General features: G+C 45.1%; 1 protein-coding gene across 7 annotated transcripts in view; it reads right to left on the bottom strand.

The window, feature by feature from the left end:
• Positions 1-13573, bottom strand: part of mical2b (microtubule associated monooxygenase, calponin and LIM domain containing 2b) — a 127497-nt gene that overhangs the window by 26965 nt on the left and 86959 nt on the right. For 4 of the 7 annotated variants that reach the window (XM_061772535.1, XM_061772531.1, XM_061772530.1 and 1 more), the window contains 10 exons: positions 12170-12369; positions 9655-9734; positions 7015-7083; positions 6756-6881; positions 1998-2171; positions 1530-1793; positions 1236-1370; positions 753-1160; positions 497-598; positions 269-361 (listed from right to left, as the gene is read on the bottom strand). In XM_061772535.1, coding sequence (XP_061628519.1) covers positions 269-361; positions 497-598; positions 753-1160; positions 1236-1370; positions 1530-1793; positions 1998-2171; positions 6756-6881; positions 7015-7083; positions 9655-9734; positions 12170-12369 — 1651 coding nt within the window. Of the gene's footprint in view, positions 1-268; positions 362-496; positions 599-752; positions 1161-1235; positions 1371-1529; positions 1794-1997; positions 2172-6755; positions 6882-7014; positions 7084-9650; positions 9735-12169; positions 12370-13573 lie in introns of those variants that run through there. The other 3 variants (XM_061772533.1, XM_061772534.1, XR_009788424.1) reach the window with 3 other exon arrangements.

Below are 13573 nucleotides of genomic sequence, written 5' to 3'. Positions count from 1 at the left end.
TGGGAATGTTTTATCAAGACTAGTTGCATTTCCAAGACTAACACTATAAGCAATGTTAGGTGAGTATAAAGCTGTATCTATGCAGTGATTAGAAGACCCTTTTAGAGTGACTTTTATTCCAAAATATTTTATAGTTATATTTAATTGCATGCACAATGCAGAACTGTGTGAGCATTTTGCTAATTTACTAGCTTTTCTGACAAAACGGCAGAAAAGGCCACGAACTTGACTGTTAGATTCCTCCCTGCAATATCCACACACTTCTTACCATAGCAGCACCGGGCCTGTGATCTGTCTCATAGAGGATGGCCAGTATTTGGGCTTTAGCATCTATGGTTGAAGACACCTTTCCAACTGTACGCTAATATTGACACCAAGAGAAACGCAAGGACAACACAGGGAAACAGAGCATCCACAAAAGAAAAGTCAGAAAGAGAAAAGATGACAGTTCTTTCCCTGAACAAACCTGCATTTATGCTGGGTTATTAACTGGTACCTCTTTACTGTAGCTTGGCGCTCCACTTGGACAACTCTCAGAGCGAATGACTGATTTTCGAACGTCTCCTTTAGGGTCTTCAAGACAATAACTTCCATTACACTAAGACATACAACAGAAGGAAGACCAACTTATTGAAAACAATGCGTTTGTGCTGATCCCAAATTATACGTTTACAAATCTAAGCATGCAAAAGTTTGCTCCATTCCATGCATCCTGCTGCTATTATGTCAGGCTACTGGCACACATCTGTTACCTTTGCATTTATATCACATTTGTGGCTCTCAGATGTCTCATGGGAAGTTTTGTTGATTTGTTTAGTTTCAAGACTGTCCTGAGGACTGTATTCTGTCCCTGCAAAAACTGGACCTGAAGAGAAGCTGATTTCAGGGAACGGAGATGTGGTATCCTGGCTCTCATTAGAATATGAGATTTCAGTGGGGACTTTGCTGTTACTAGACAAGGAATCCAAATGACAAGTATGCTGAGGACTTTCAGGGTCAGCATACAATGAGGGAAAGGGGAATTCTTTCTTGTGCTTGTGGTGAACAGGATTAGAAGAGAAACCAGCCTGGGCAGTGGGATCAGGGACAGGGTGGACCACAGGGTAGATTTCGGTGCTTTTAGACAGAGATATAGGAGGGATAGAGGTAGATAGTTCAACCTAGAGAAGAGTCAGAAGTTAAAGATGAAGCCGGAGAACAAGAAATTAACATACACACTCAATGACGAGCAGAACCTGCGCTTCAGGAAGAGAGGAAAAATGAGTGGGAGTACGTTTGTTGGAGCCAGTAAACAAGGATGAAAGGATGACAGCTCTTTCCTTAATAGTTTTTTGGGCAAACTGTCTAGTTGACAGCCTCTCAGCTTTACTCTGCAGGGTGGACCAACAAGAGGGAGAAATAAACGAGAACATGGAAATACGTTTAAGAAACATTTTATACGTATTAATATTAAGCAAACTGTTAAAAGAATCTAATTATTAAATGAAGCTTTGTGCTTCCATTAAATGCCATTAAACCTGTTTGTTCACCTGTTGCATTTCCTCCTCTGACCTTGGTGAGGAAAGAACATTATCCAACAGAGCAGAGGCAGAATAATGGCTGGCTTTAGGAACAGGAGACGTGCATTCTGGGTAGTGTAGTTCAGGACTTGGAGAGTACAAAAGGCTATTGGAGAGTGAGGGTGAAAGAGAACGACTGTCGCTTATAGAATAAGAAGACATGGGGGAAATGTGGCAACTGTTTTGTGGAGCCACCGAAGCAGGATTTTCCAGTAAACGAAGATAGACGGAAGGCTGAGGAGATGGGAACAAAGAAAAGGGGGGTCACAGGTAATAAGTAGAGAGAGAGCTACATTTCTAGTAAGAAAAGCAAGTTGAAAATAAATAAACCAGATATGAATGTTGCATAACAGCAAGTGATACAATTTATGGACATATAGTATCTACATGATCAGTCTACCATCACACATTACAAAGAAAGCGCTACCGGGAGCATACCTGCCACTTGGGTCGTGGGGAGCACAGAGGAGGAGGAGAAGGAGGAGGTGGTACATGCTTGGGCTTTACAAAGCGGGGATTTTCACCCTCCACCTCCTCCTTTGAGAGAGGGAGTGGAGTGGAGGAAGATGAAAGAGGAGAAGAAAAGGATGGGCTGGGTAGGTCATCCTCAGGCTGATTAAAGAAGGAATGGGGAAAAGGAGAAAAAAAGGAATGAAAAAGGTAGAAGGAAATATCACAAAACCATGTTGTGTGTATGTCTCTATGAAACTATACGTGTCCTTGTGTGTCAAATATAACAGTCTGTAGGCCTAAACATTCTGTTGTTTACGGTAGTTCAGTTATTCAATCACTGTGCTGCAGCACATTAGTGTTTCGTGAGAGATCATCAGATGTGCAGTGGGAAATTATCTATCCATCCATCCATTTTCTACCGCTTATTCGAAGTCGGTTCGCGGGGGCAGTAGCTTTACCAGGGACGCCCAGACTTCCCTCTCCCCAGCCACCTCGTCCAGCTCTTCTGGGGTGATCCCGAGGCGCTCTGAGGCGAGCTGGGAGACAGTCTCTCCAGCGTGTCCTGGGTCGTCCCCGGGGTCTCCTCCCGGTGGGACGTGCCCGGAACACCTCACCAGGGATGCGTCCGGGAGGCATCCGAATTAGATGCCCTCGCCACCTCATCTGGCTCCTCTCAATGTGGAGGAGCAGCGGCTCTACTCTGAGATCCTCTCGGATGACCGAGCTTCTCACTCTATCTCTAAGGGAGAGCCCGGACACCCTGCGAAGGAAACTCATTTCGGCCGCTTGCATCCGGGATCTTGTTCTTTCGGTCACAACCCACAGCTCGTGACCATAGGTGAGGGTAGGAACGTAGATCGATCGGTAAATTGAGAGATTCGACTTTCGGCTTGGCTTCTTCTTTACCACAACGGACCGATACAAAGTCTGCATCACTGCAGACGCTGCACCGATCCGCCTGTCGATTTCCAGTTCCATTCTTCCCTCACTCGTTAACAAAACCCCAAGATACTTGAACTCCTCCACTTGGGGCAGGATCTAATCCCCGACCCGCAGAGGGCACGCCACCCTTTTTACGACTGAGGACCATGGTCTCAGATTTGGAGGTACTGATTTTCATCCCATCCGCTTCACACTCTGCTGTGAACCGCTCCAGTGACAGTTGGCGATTATGGCTTGATGAAGCCAACAGAACCACATCATCTACAAAAAGCAGAGATGCAATACTGAGGCCACCAAACCGGACCCCCTCTATGCCTCGGCTGCGCCTAGAAATTCTGTCCATAAAAGTTATGAACAGAATCGGTGACAAAGGGCAGCCTTGGCGGAGTCCAACCCTCACCGGAAACGCGTCCGACTTACTGCCGGCAATGCAGACCAAACTCTGACACTGGTCGTACAAGGACCGAACAGCCCGTATCAGGGGGTACGGTACCCCATACTCCCGAAGCACCCCCCACAGGACTCCAAGAGGGACACAGTCAAACGCCTTCTCCAAGTCCACAAAACACATGTAGACTGGTTGGGCGAACTCCCATACACCTTCGAGACTGCCGATAGTGTAGAGCTGGTCCACTGTTTCACGGCCAGGACGAAAACCACACTGCTCCTCCTGAATCAGAGATTCGACCCGACAGACCCTCCTCTCCAGCATCCCTGAATAGACTCCAGTCTGCCAATTCAGAGGCACTGTCCCCGATGTTGCAGGGGCGTGTCAACCAGGACAGGCCCACAACATGCAGAGGCTATAGGAATTCCGGGCGAATCTCATCCAGCAGCGCCCGATTCCCACTATACACAGTGTTGATGGTGCACTGCTTCCCCCTCCTGCGACGCTGGATGGTGGACCAAAATTTCCTTGAAGCCGTCCGGAAATCTTTCTCCATGGCCTCACCGAACTCCTCCCATGCCCGAGTTTTTATTTTAGCGACCACCAAAGCTGCATTCCGCTTGGCCAGCCGGTACCCATCAGCTGCCTCAACAGTCCCACAGGCCAAAAAGGCCCGATAGTACTCCTACTTCAGCTTGACGGCATCCCTCACCGTTCACCATCGGAGCCAACTCACCACCAGGTGGTGATTAGTTGACAGCTCCGCCCCTCTCTTCACCAGAGTGTCCAAGACATGCGGCCGCAAGTCCGATGACACGACCACAAAGTCTATGATCGAACTGTGACCTAGGGTGTCCTGGTGCCAAGTGCACGTATGGACATCCTTATGCTTGAACATGGTGTTCGTTATGGACAATCCGTGATGAGCACAGAAGTCCAATAACAGAACACCACTTGGGTTCTGATTGGGGGGGCCGTTCCTCCCAATCATGCCCTTCCAGGTCTCACTGTCATTGTCCACGTGAGCATTGAAGTTCCCCATCAGAACCATGAAGTTCCCAGCGGGAGCGTTCTCCAGCACCTCCTCCAAAAAGAGTGGGTGCATAGGCACAAACAACAGTCAGGACCCGTTCCACCCACCCGAAGGCGGTGGGAGGCTGCCCTCTCTTCCACTGGGGTGAACCCCAACGTACAGGCGCCGAGCCGGGTAGGGGGTGGGGGGCAATAAGTATACCCACACCTGCTCGGCGCCTCTCACCGTGGGCAACAGAGTGGAAGAGAGTCCAACCCCTCTCAGGAGACTGGTACCAGAGCCCAAGCAGTGTGTGGAGGCGAGCCCGACTGTATCTAGTCGGAACTTCTCGACCTAACACAACAGCTCGGGCTCCTTCCCTGCCAGAGAGGTGACATTCCACGTACCTAGAGCCAGCTTCTGTAGCCGGGGTAGGATCGCCAAGGTCACTGCCTTCGGCCACTGCCCAGTTCACACTGCACCAGACCCCAATGCGACCTCCCACAGGTGGTGAGCCCATGGGAAGGTGGTGAGCCCACGTTACCCTTTCGGGCTGTGCCCGGCCTGGCCCCATGGGTGCAGGTCCGGCCACTAGGCGCTCACCTTCGAGCACCACCTCCAGGCCTGGCTCCAGAGGGGGGCCCCGGTGACCCGCGTCTGGACAAGGGCAACCTCAGTCCATTAATATTTTTCATCGTAGGGGTCTTTTAGCCCTCCTTTGTCTGGTCCCACACCTAGGCCTTGTTTGCCATGGGTGACACTACCAGGGCCGTGAAGCCCCAGACAACTCAGCTCCTCGGATCATTGGCTCATATCTAATTTAACTTAATTGGTCCGAAAATTATTTACTACAAATAATTTGTTCTTTGTTCTTCTATGCGGCCGAGGTATAGTGACAGAAAGAACAATGCTTTATCACTTGATGGCAGAAGGCACAATTAACCTGTGCATCCACCTATTGCCATTCATACAAAAGAATAGCTCTGTGCTGGACAAAACAGACCCATACTTCACACAGAGTAAGTCCTTCTGGGAGAAATTTGAGAGAAGATAATCATTATTTCAGTATACTGCATGTTCGTTTTGTGACATTTTTGTTTGGTAGTGTGGATGAGGTTTTCCCAATGCAAAATATTTCCCTTGGCTCAATAAAGGTTGGGACACACTGGTATAGTTTTTCCTTATATTTGAGTTTAATTATATTATTTTAATCTGAATTTTACTCATCTGGTAATGTATTACATAGTAGTACTAGATCAATGTAGTAATATTAACATTATGGAGCTAAATTCTAGTATTTTCCTTGACTCACAAGTTGAATTTTTTTCCGTGACCACACTCATAACTCAAAACACTTCTTCCACATTTTTCTCCAATGAAATGAATGGGAATGCCATTGGATGTTCCAGCCCCACATTGTGTTCCTTCTGGTGGGCTTGCCTTAGCCACCGGGAGGAAGTAAAAGCCATACATCCAGACATACACGAAGAGTTTCACAATTGACTCAATAAGCTGCAACAATCACAGTTGTGTTACGCCAAGGAGAAATAAATGCCTTTGAGTATTATGTCTGTCTACACATGTTGCTGGACTGTTTGTGTTCAAATAGCCACCCTCCCTTCGTCAATGTGCCGGCTCAGCAACTCGGTACACCAGTTGACTAACATGCATGTGATATGGTGTTCATTCACTAATAAGTTCAATAGACACGCTATAGGCTGTAATTGCTTGTGCTTTGAACACTAATAACAACAGAGGTTATACTAACATATCAGCTCACAGGTTCTTACAGGTGTTTAGACACTAAAATAGAATCCGTCAGTAGCATTGCCTTGCTCATTTTCACTACATTCTGTCCTGCCCTTTTCTGTCCTCTCTCATCTTGTTCTCGGTTCTCCACCCACAAATAATAACACAATTTGACTGTTGTAATGTTACTTGTGTTCAGTTCCCACTCAGTGACGGTGTGAATGTGAGTGCGAATGGTTGTCCGTGTCTATATGTGCCCTGCGACTGACTGGCGACCGGTTCAGGGTGTAGTCCGCCTTTCGCCCGAAGTCAGCTGGGATAGGCTCCAGCGTCCCGCGACCCTAACCAGGATAAGCGGTGTTGAAAATGGATGGATGGATGTTACTTGTGGTCAAATATCTTGAGTGTCTCACTACTGTTCGGCTGTGGTTCTCACCCCTATTCCCCTCGTCCAGTCTATGCCCTAAAACCCTTTTTTGTCCGGCTGCTTTTTCAATAAACATCAGAATAATAAGCAGAGGGAGTATTTCAATGTCCCGTTACACCGTTACTGTTATTTTGCAGTAAAAAGACAATACATGCAAACTCCATGCACTCAAGGGTTCAAAAGTGGCTCAAATGTCTATGCATTTACTAATTATTCATATCCGACCTTGCCATGCTTTTTGTCTGCAGAGTTCTCCTCAAATTTGGCCAGCAGCTGTGTTGCCATGGATCGGACCTTGTTCTCCCGCAGTTTTCCGTCCTCACCTGCTGAGGGCGTACTGTGACATGATAACTTGATGCCCATTGTACCCAAGCAACATCAATGAGCAAGATAGAATGGGAAATAGTTAAAATTATATCAAATGACAGAAGTGTATGATGACTCATATTTCACGCTTTTAAATGTGATGAAATAATCAACCTACCTCTGTGAGGTAGCAGTTACCCTTTCGTCGCCTCTTATTAACCGAATCGTCATCCATTTTTGTTTCATCCTGCAAGAGCAAACGACCCTTTTCATAAAAATGAAACCTGTCACTGCTTTGCATTTTCCTTGTAATGTTCAGCCCGCAGACATCAATAATCCATCCAATCAGAGGTGGAACACTTATTATATGCACATTCTTGATCATTGTCAGGCACGTGCACACAGTGACAAAGGGGGCCCTTTTTTTCTGGGGGCGTTTTTTTGAATTTTTTAAAATCAATTTCTCTCTCTGTTACAGTTATATATATATATATATATATATATATATATATATATATATATATATACATATATATATATACATATATATATATATATACAGGCTTTACACGGTCAGGATTTTTGTGGCCAATCACCGATCCAATCACAAGATGGAGGAATGTGTCTATTTAAATGACCTGTTCATTTACTGTATATACTTATTATAAACAAAAAAATATATATTTACAATAAATAATGCATCTTTGTTCCTATATTTATGCCAGTGAGGCATACTGACAGACAGAACAAATGAATGTGTCATACACTGCCCTGCAGTTCCATTATTGGAGCCGGGAGGGCGCTTTGTGTCCTCTCTCTCTCTCTCTCTCTCCCCGCCCCCACCCCCTCCTCTCTCTGTTTTCAGCACCTGTCTCCAATCAGCCCTATCACCACCGGTATATAAGACCGCCTGTTCCAGGAAATCCTCCCCAAGGTAGTGCAGTTACTTCCAGCGTATTCCCCCACTCCCACCCCCCCCACCCCCCGTGTTCCTGATCCACTTCATTCCTGCTGCCAAGCCAGCCGTCTGTCATCACCACTGCCTGCCACCTGTCCACACCACTGCCTGCCAACCCACCTAGGACCACCGCCATTACCTTACATAAAATCATTTAAGTTCATTTTTTTCATCATTAATGTACACAGAGCACCCCATATTGACAGAAAAGAATAACAGAATTGTTGGAATTTTTGCAGCTTTATTAAAAATGAAAAACTGAAATATCACACAGCCATAAGTATTCAGACCCTTTGGTGTGACACTCATATTAAACTCGGGTGCTGTCCCTTTCTTCTGATCATCCCTGGGATGGTTCTTCACCTTCTGCGGAGGCCAGCTGTGTTTGATTATACTGATTGGACTTGATTAGGAAAGCCACACACGTCTATATAAGACCTTACAGCTCACAGTGCATGTCAGAGCAAATGAGAATCATGAGGTCAAAGGAACTGTGAAGAGCTCAGAGACAGAATTGTGGCAAGGCACAGATCTGGCCAAGGTTACAAAAAAAATATCTGCTGCACTTAAGGTTCCTAAGCGCAGAGTGGCCACCATAATCCTTAAATGGAAGACGTTCGGGACGACCAGAACCCTTCCTACAGCTGCCCGCCCGCCAAACTGAGCAATCGGGTGAGAAGAGCCTTGGTGAGAGAGGTAAATAAGAACCCAAAGATCACTGTGGCTGAGCTCCAGAGATGCAGTCGGGAGATGGGAGAAAGTTCTAGAAAGTCAACCATCACTGCAGCCCTCCACCAGTCTGGGCTTTATGGCAAAGTGGCCCGACGGAAGCCTCTCCTCAGTGCAAGACACATGAAAGCCCACATGGAGTTTGCTTAAAAAAAATTAAAAAAAACAACACCTGAAGGACTCCAAGATGGCTAGAAATAAGATTCTCTGGACTGATGAGACCAAGATAGAACCTTTTGGCCTTAATTCTAAGCGGTATGTGTGGAGAAAACCAAGCACTGCTCATCACCTGTCCAATACAGTCCCAACAGTGAAGCATGGTGGTGGCAGCATCATGCTGTGAGTGTGTTTTTCAGCTGCAGGGACAGGACGACTGGTTACAATCGAAGGATTGCAGATGAATGCAGCCAAGTACAGGGATATCATGGACGAAAACCTTCTCCAGAGTGCTCAGGACCTCAGACTAGGCCGAAGGTTCACCTTCCAACAAGACAATGAGCCTAAGCACACAGCTAAAATAACGAAGGAGTGGCTTCAGAACAACTCCGTGACTGTTCTTGAATGGCCCAGCCAGAGACCTACTGTACACACACACACACACTCCTGCTTTGGCAGAGATTCCCTGTCAAATATTAAAAAAATAAATAAATAACAAATTACTTCAAATAGCTGGTCGGGAGACGGCACTCAATGATCTCTGTAAGATCCCCCCCCCCCTTCTACTGCAGCGTGCTGGAGCACAGAGCGCATTGTAGCGATCCTGTGATTAATAAAGAAAAAAAAATGCCTTTGTGGCCAGATTATTTTGTTGAAATCTGCCGAGTGTAAGGGTATTGAAATGGGTAGGTCAGAGATGTCTAATTATTTATTTAGGAATAAATTAAAAGAAGTGCCCTTTTTCCTCCCCTGCTCCCCAAAATATCTGTGCAAATCCCTGATCATTGTTCTGGCTTTAGCGTATCTAATCAAACTTTCAGTGCCAGATGACCAATGATGGTGCTCTGATTAATGGAAGGACAAAGAGCTGAAGAGGTGGGAGGCGATAAACTTTTCAAGGTCAGAGTAATAAATAAATTATTTGCATGAATAAAAAGTAAGAAAACATGCACTTAGAAGAGTATGTTACACAACCTTAGGTATCCTCTTTCTGGGCTGTCCGAGGTTGCCTTTTGCTGATTGTTTTTCACTGTTCTCATCTATTCCTTTTGCTCCTGAAATGTAGAGGCACAGTAGGTTTATATTACATTCACAATAGTTCAACGTTATGTGACTACAAAAGTTGGAAATCCTTCAACAATGAAGGCGTGGGATCAAACAAAACATGCAAACACACATACTGTATTTGCATGAACACCTGACATGGATGAATATGCTTTGATGACAACTTCCAGAGAGAAGTGATAGCAAAACCACCATTGACATTCAACTTCTGCAGGAGGAAGTTATGAACAGAAAAGGGGGCAACCAGCACAGACGCCAGTCCTCCAATTGTAATTTAGCATAAAGAATGCAAATGAATACAACGAGTATCTGCTGCTTCCTGTATGCCAAATTTATGTTTTGTATTCTGGATTTTTTTATTTTTTATTTTACCAATTGCAAATATACTGCAACACCATGATGTAATTTGAAACTTGTTCCGGTTGTAAACAAATCACACTCTCAAACTGAGCAAAGGAAACAGCGTACCAAGCCTGAGGCTAACGAATCTTCACATGACATTACACACACCTTCAAAACATAAAACAAAATGACAATACATGATGCTAGTTCTTGTTTAGGAAAATAAGCCAAGGGGTTAGACGAATACAGACTAGTCAATTTTTTACTAAAGCATCTGAAAAACACCTGCTCCGATGGTATGTATCTGTTCAAGTGCTGATTTCACCAAACCAGGGAAGCTCACTCAATTCCCTTTCTATTTGTCCACACAGTTTCAATCAAGGGATGGATCATGGAAGAGTCCCTGCGAAATTTAAAAACCTCTCTTTTGAGGGCAGCGTTGAGTGCTGGAATGCTCCCCCAAAGTATAGTGCCAAAGGGTGTGGCTGCAGCTCTCGTTGTCTGCATTAGACAATGCATCAACGTCAGCCTGCTGTGCAACTACAGTTTGTCTCCATCAATGACAGTATTTACAATTACCGTATTTTCACGACCAAAAAGCGCACTTAAAAGTCTTGAATTTTCTCCAAAATGGACGGGGCGCCTAATAATGCGGCGCACCTTATGTGTGCACCAAGTTCCAACATCTATAAATCTTGTTGTGTGATGAGCGCTCCGCTAGACTTTTTTTTTTTTTTTAGCATTTCCTGCCGACACGCTGCTTACACAGAGGAAAAACGGACATGGCTGAGGAGAGGGGAAGGGTGCGTAAAGTAGGACGCTAAAGCCACGCCCCCAGTAGGTATATAGTGCCGGGGTGCTTGACTGACTGGGAGCATTTCCGGGGTGTGCATTGTGCAAAACAACATCTGTTTGGCCAAGGAACCACGAAAATGTCACCTACGGAGAGACACGCTTACGAAGCAGAGTTTAAACTGCAAGCTATCGGTTACTCGGAGGAACATGGGAATTGAACAGCCGCGAGAGAATTCAAGATCAACGAATCCATGATTCGCAAGTGGAGGAAGCAGGAAAATGAGCTACGCCAAGTCAAGAAGACTATGCTGAGTTTCTGCAGAAAAAAAAGAAAAACAAAACGCGGAAAAAAAGCGAGGTGGCCCGAGTTGGAAGACCAACTCGAGCAATGGATTAATGAGCAAAGAACAGCCGGGAGAAGCGTCTCTACAGTCACCATTCGACTGAGTGCAATAACTTGGAGCTTGCCATCATTCCGGGAGGCTTGACGAACCGCTGGAAATCCGTGTCAACAGGGCGTTCAAAATGAAGTGAGCGGCGTGGGAGCCATGGATGACAGATGGTGAACACAGTTTTACTAAGACTAGGAGGCAGCGCCGGGCGAGTTACGCCACAATTTGTGAATGGATTGTGGATGCATGGGCTAACCTGTCTGCTTGCACTGTTGTTCGAGCTTTCGCACGGCAACGAGACTGACTCGAACCTGGCGTGTTTGATTGAGAACTTGTCCAGCTCTTCATTTCGTCTACAGAAGATGAGGACTTTGATGGATTTGTGAATGAGGATTGATAAAAAAATAACGCGAGTACATTGTTAAATACTTCAATAAAGTAAAACCGAATTCAGTTGTGCTGCCTTTTTAAAAACATTGTTTTAGCGCATGCATGCTACCGTATGTTTTAAGCTAGCGTATGTTTTACCATGCCTGCGCCCAATAATACGGTGCGCCTTATGCATGTGTTAAATACAGAAATATACCCCGTAACTGAGACTGCGGCTTTTAATATGGTGCGCCTTATGGTCGTGAAAATACGGTAACTGTGATTTTAGTTCATTGTCTCGCTCACGTCATGTCTACTTCATCCTAGGCTGGATTTACACTGCAGGTTCAAGTTCAACTAGTATAACTTTAATATTATTGCCCAACAAAAATAAATTAAGACAGTTAATCTCATCCTGTAAATCACATCATCTTCTTCATTATAGAAGAAAATGCATTTCCAATGGAAATTTAAATTAATTTGGCATTAACTGAGAAAATGTTAAGACTGAATTTTTTTACTCTAACCTTTTTTGTTTCCAGGAGAGTTCCTGAAGGCTTCGTAAAATTTGGACAGGTATAAAACCATTAGCAGCTTGTCTGGTTCAGCCTCCGCAGCAATCTCCTTCCCAGTCGTCACTGGTTGAATACCAAGGTGATGCTCAGCCACATCAAAAGCCAACTGATTGTTTGCTGCCACTTCATCCTCATTAAGGGAGTCATAGTCACTAAGATGGAAAGACAAACACAATGACAAATAATTCAGATCTGGCATCACTTTATCACATAGACAGGCATTCATAGTATTAACCAGTTTTTTGAACAATTCAAAAAACATTGGCCATACCAACCTGTAGATATGCTGGCAAAAGTGTTGGTACTTTTTCATTAAAGATAGGGGGGGAAAACAATCCCCAAATATATTAATGAAACTGCCAAACTCCCTTTATACAGTATGCTTCTGTGTGGCATCTGTAAACAGAGCTGCTGTGGCTTCCAAAAAAACTCCAGTTTTGTCTAATCTCCCTCGAAGGACATTCTCACTACTCGTAACTCGAGTAATTTGCAGTGCCCTTCGGGCATAACACCACACGTTACAATACTGCAGTGCCATCTTCTCATATATCCCGATCAGACCGTTTTGTAGCCCCTACTCATTTGGATCGAGATGAAGAACTTGGATCATCTTTTGTCAAAATTCCCACGGGAACATGAGGCTGTGAACAGTAATGGCTGTGTGGAGGGGTGATTGTTCTTCAGGACCCTGCGGACAAAGAATCAAGAATCTTTCTTTCCAATGTGTACTTTATATTTAATACAGCGCAGTGGTTAATTGTCATTGACTGGTGACCAGTCCGGGGTGCACCCTGCCTCTCAGCTGGGATAGGCTCCAATTCTGCCAACACCCTAATGAGGATAGCGTGAAAGAACATGGATGGATGGATGGATGGATCAATTCCAAAATAGAAAAAGCATCTCACAATCATTAAAGAGCTGTTATATGAGTAATGTCCTTGGTGTGCGCCTGTCAGACCATTTTTTCAGGACAGTCTGGTGCCCAGGGTTTTGTTTTCGCTCCCATTTTTCGTGAGCTGGAATCAAAGATCTAAAACTTTTTCTACATACACAAAAGGCCATTTCCCTCAAATATTGCTAAGAAATCTGTCTAAATCTGTGTTAGTGAGCATTTCTCCTTTGACGAGATAATCCATCCCACCTCACAGGTGTGGCATATCAAGATGCTGATTAGACAGCATGACTATTACACAGGTGTGCCTAAGGCTGGCCACAATAAAAAGGCCACTCTGAAATGTGCAGTTTTGCTTTATTGTGGAGGTCTTGAGGGGTGTCAGTATCAGTCAGTATCTGGTGTGACCACCATTTGCCTCACGCAGTGCAAGGCATCTCCTTCGCATACAGTTCATCAGGTTG

This window comes from Phyllopteryx taeniolatus, chromosome 5 (assembly GCF_024500385.1).
Source record: "Phyllopteryx taeniolatus isolate TA_2022b chromosome 5, UOR_Ptae_1.2, whole genome shotgun sequence".
Lineage (NCBI taxonomy): Eukaryota > Metazoa > Chordata > Actinopteri > Syngnathiformes > Syngnathidae > Phyllopteryx > Phyllopteryx taeniolatus.
Note: the sequence above shows the minus strand (reverse complement) of the source record. Positions and strands in the feature narration are given on the sequence as shown.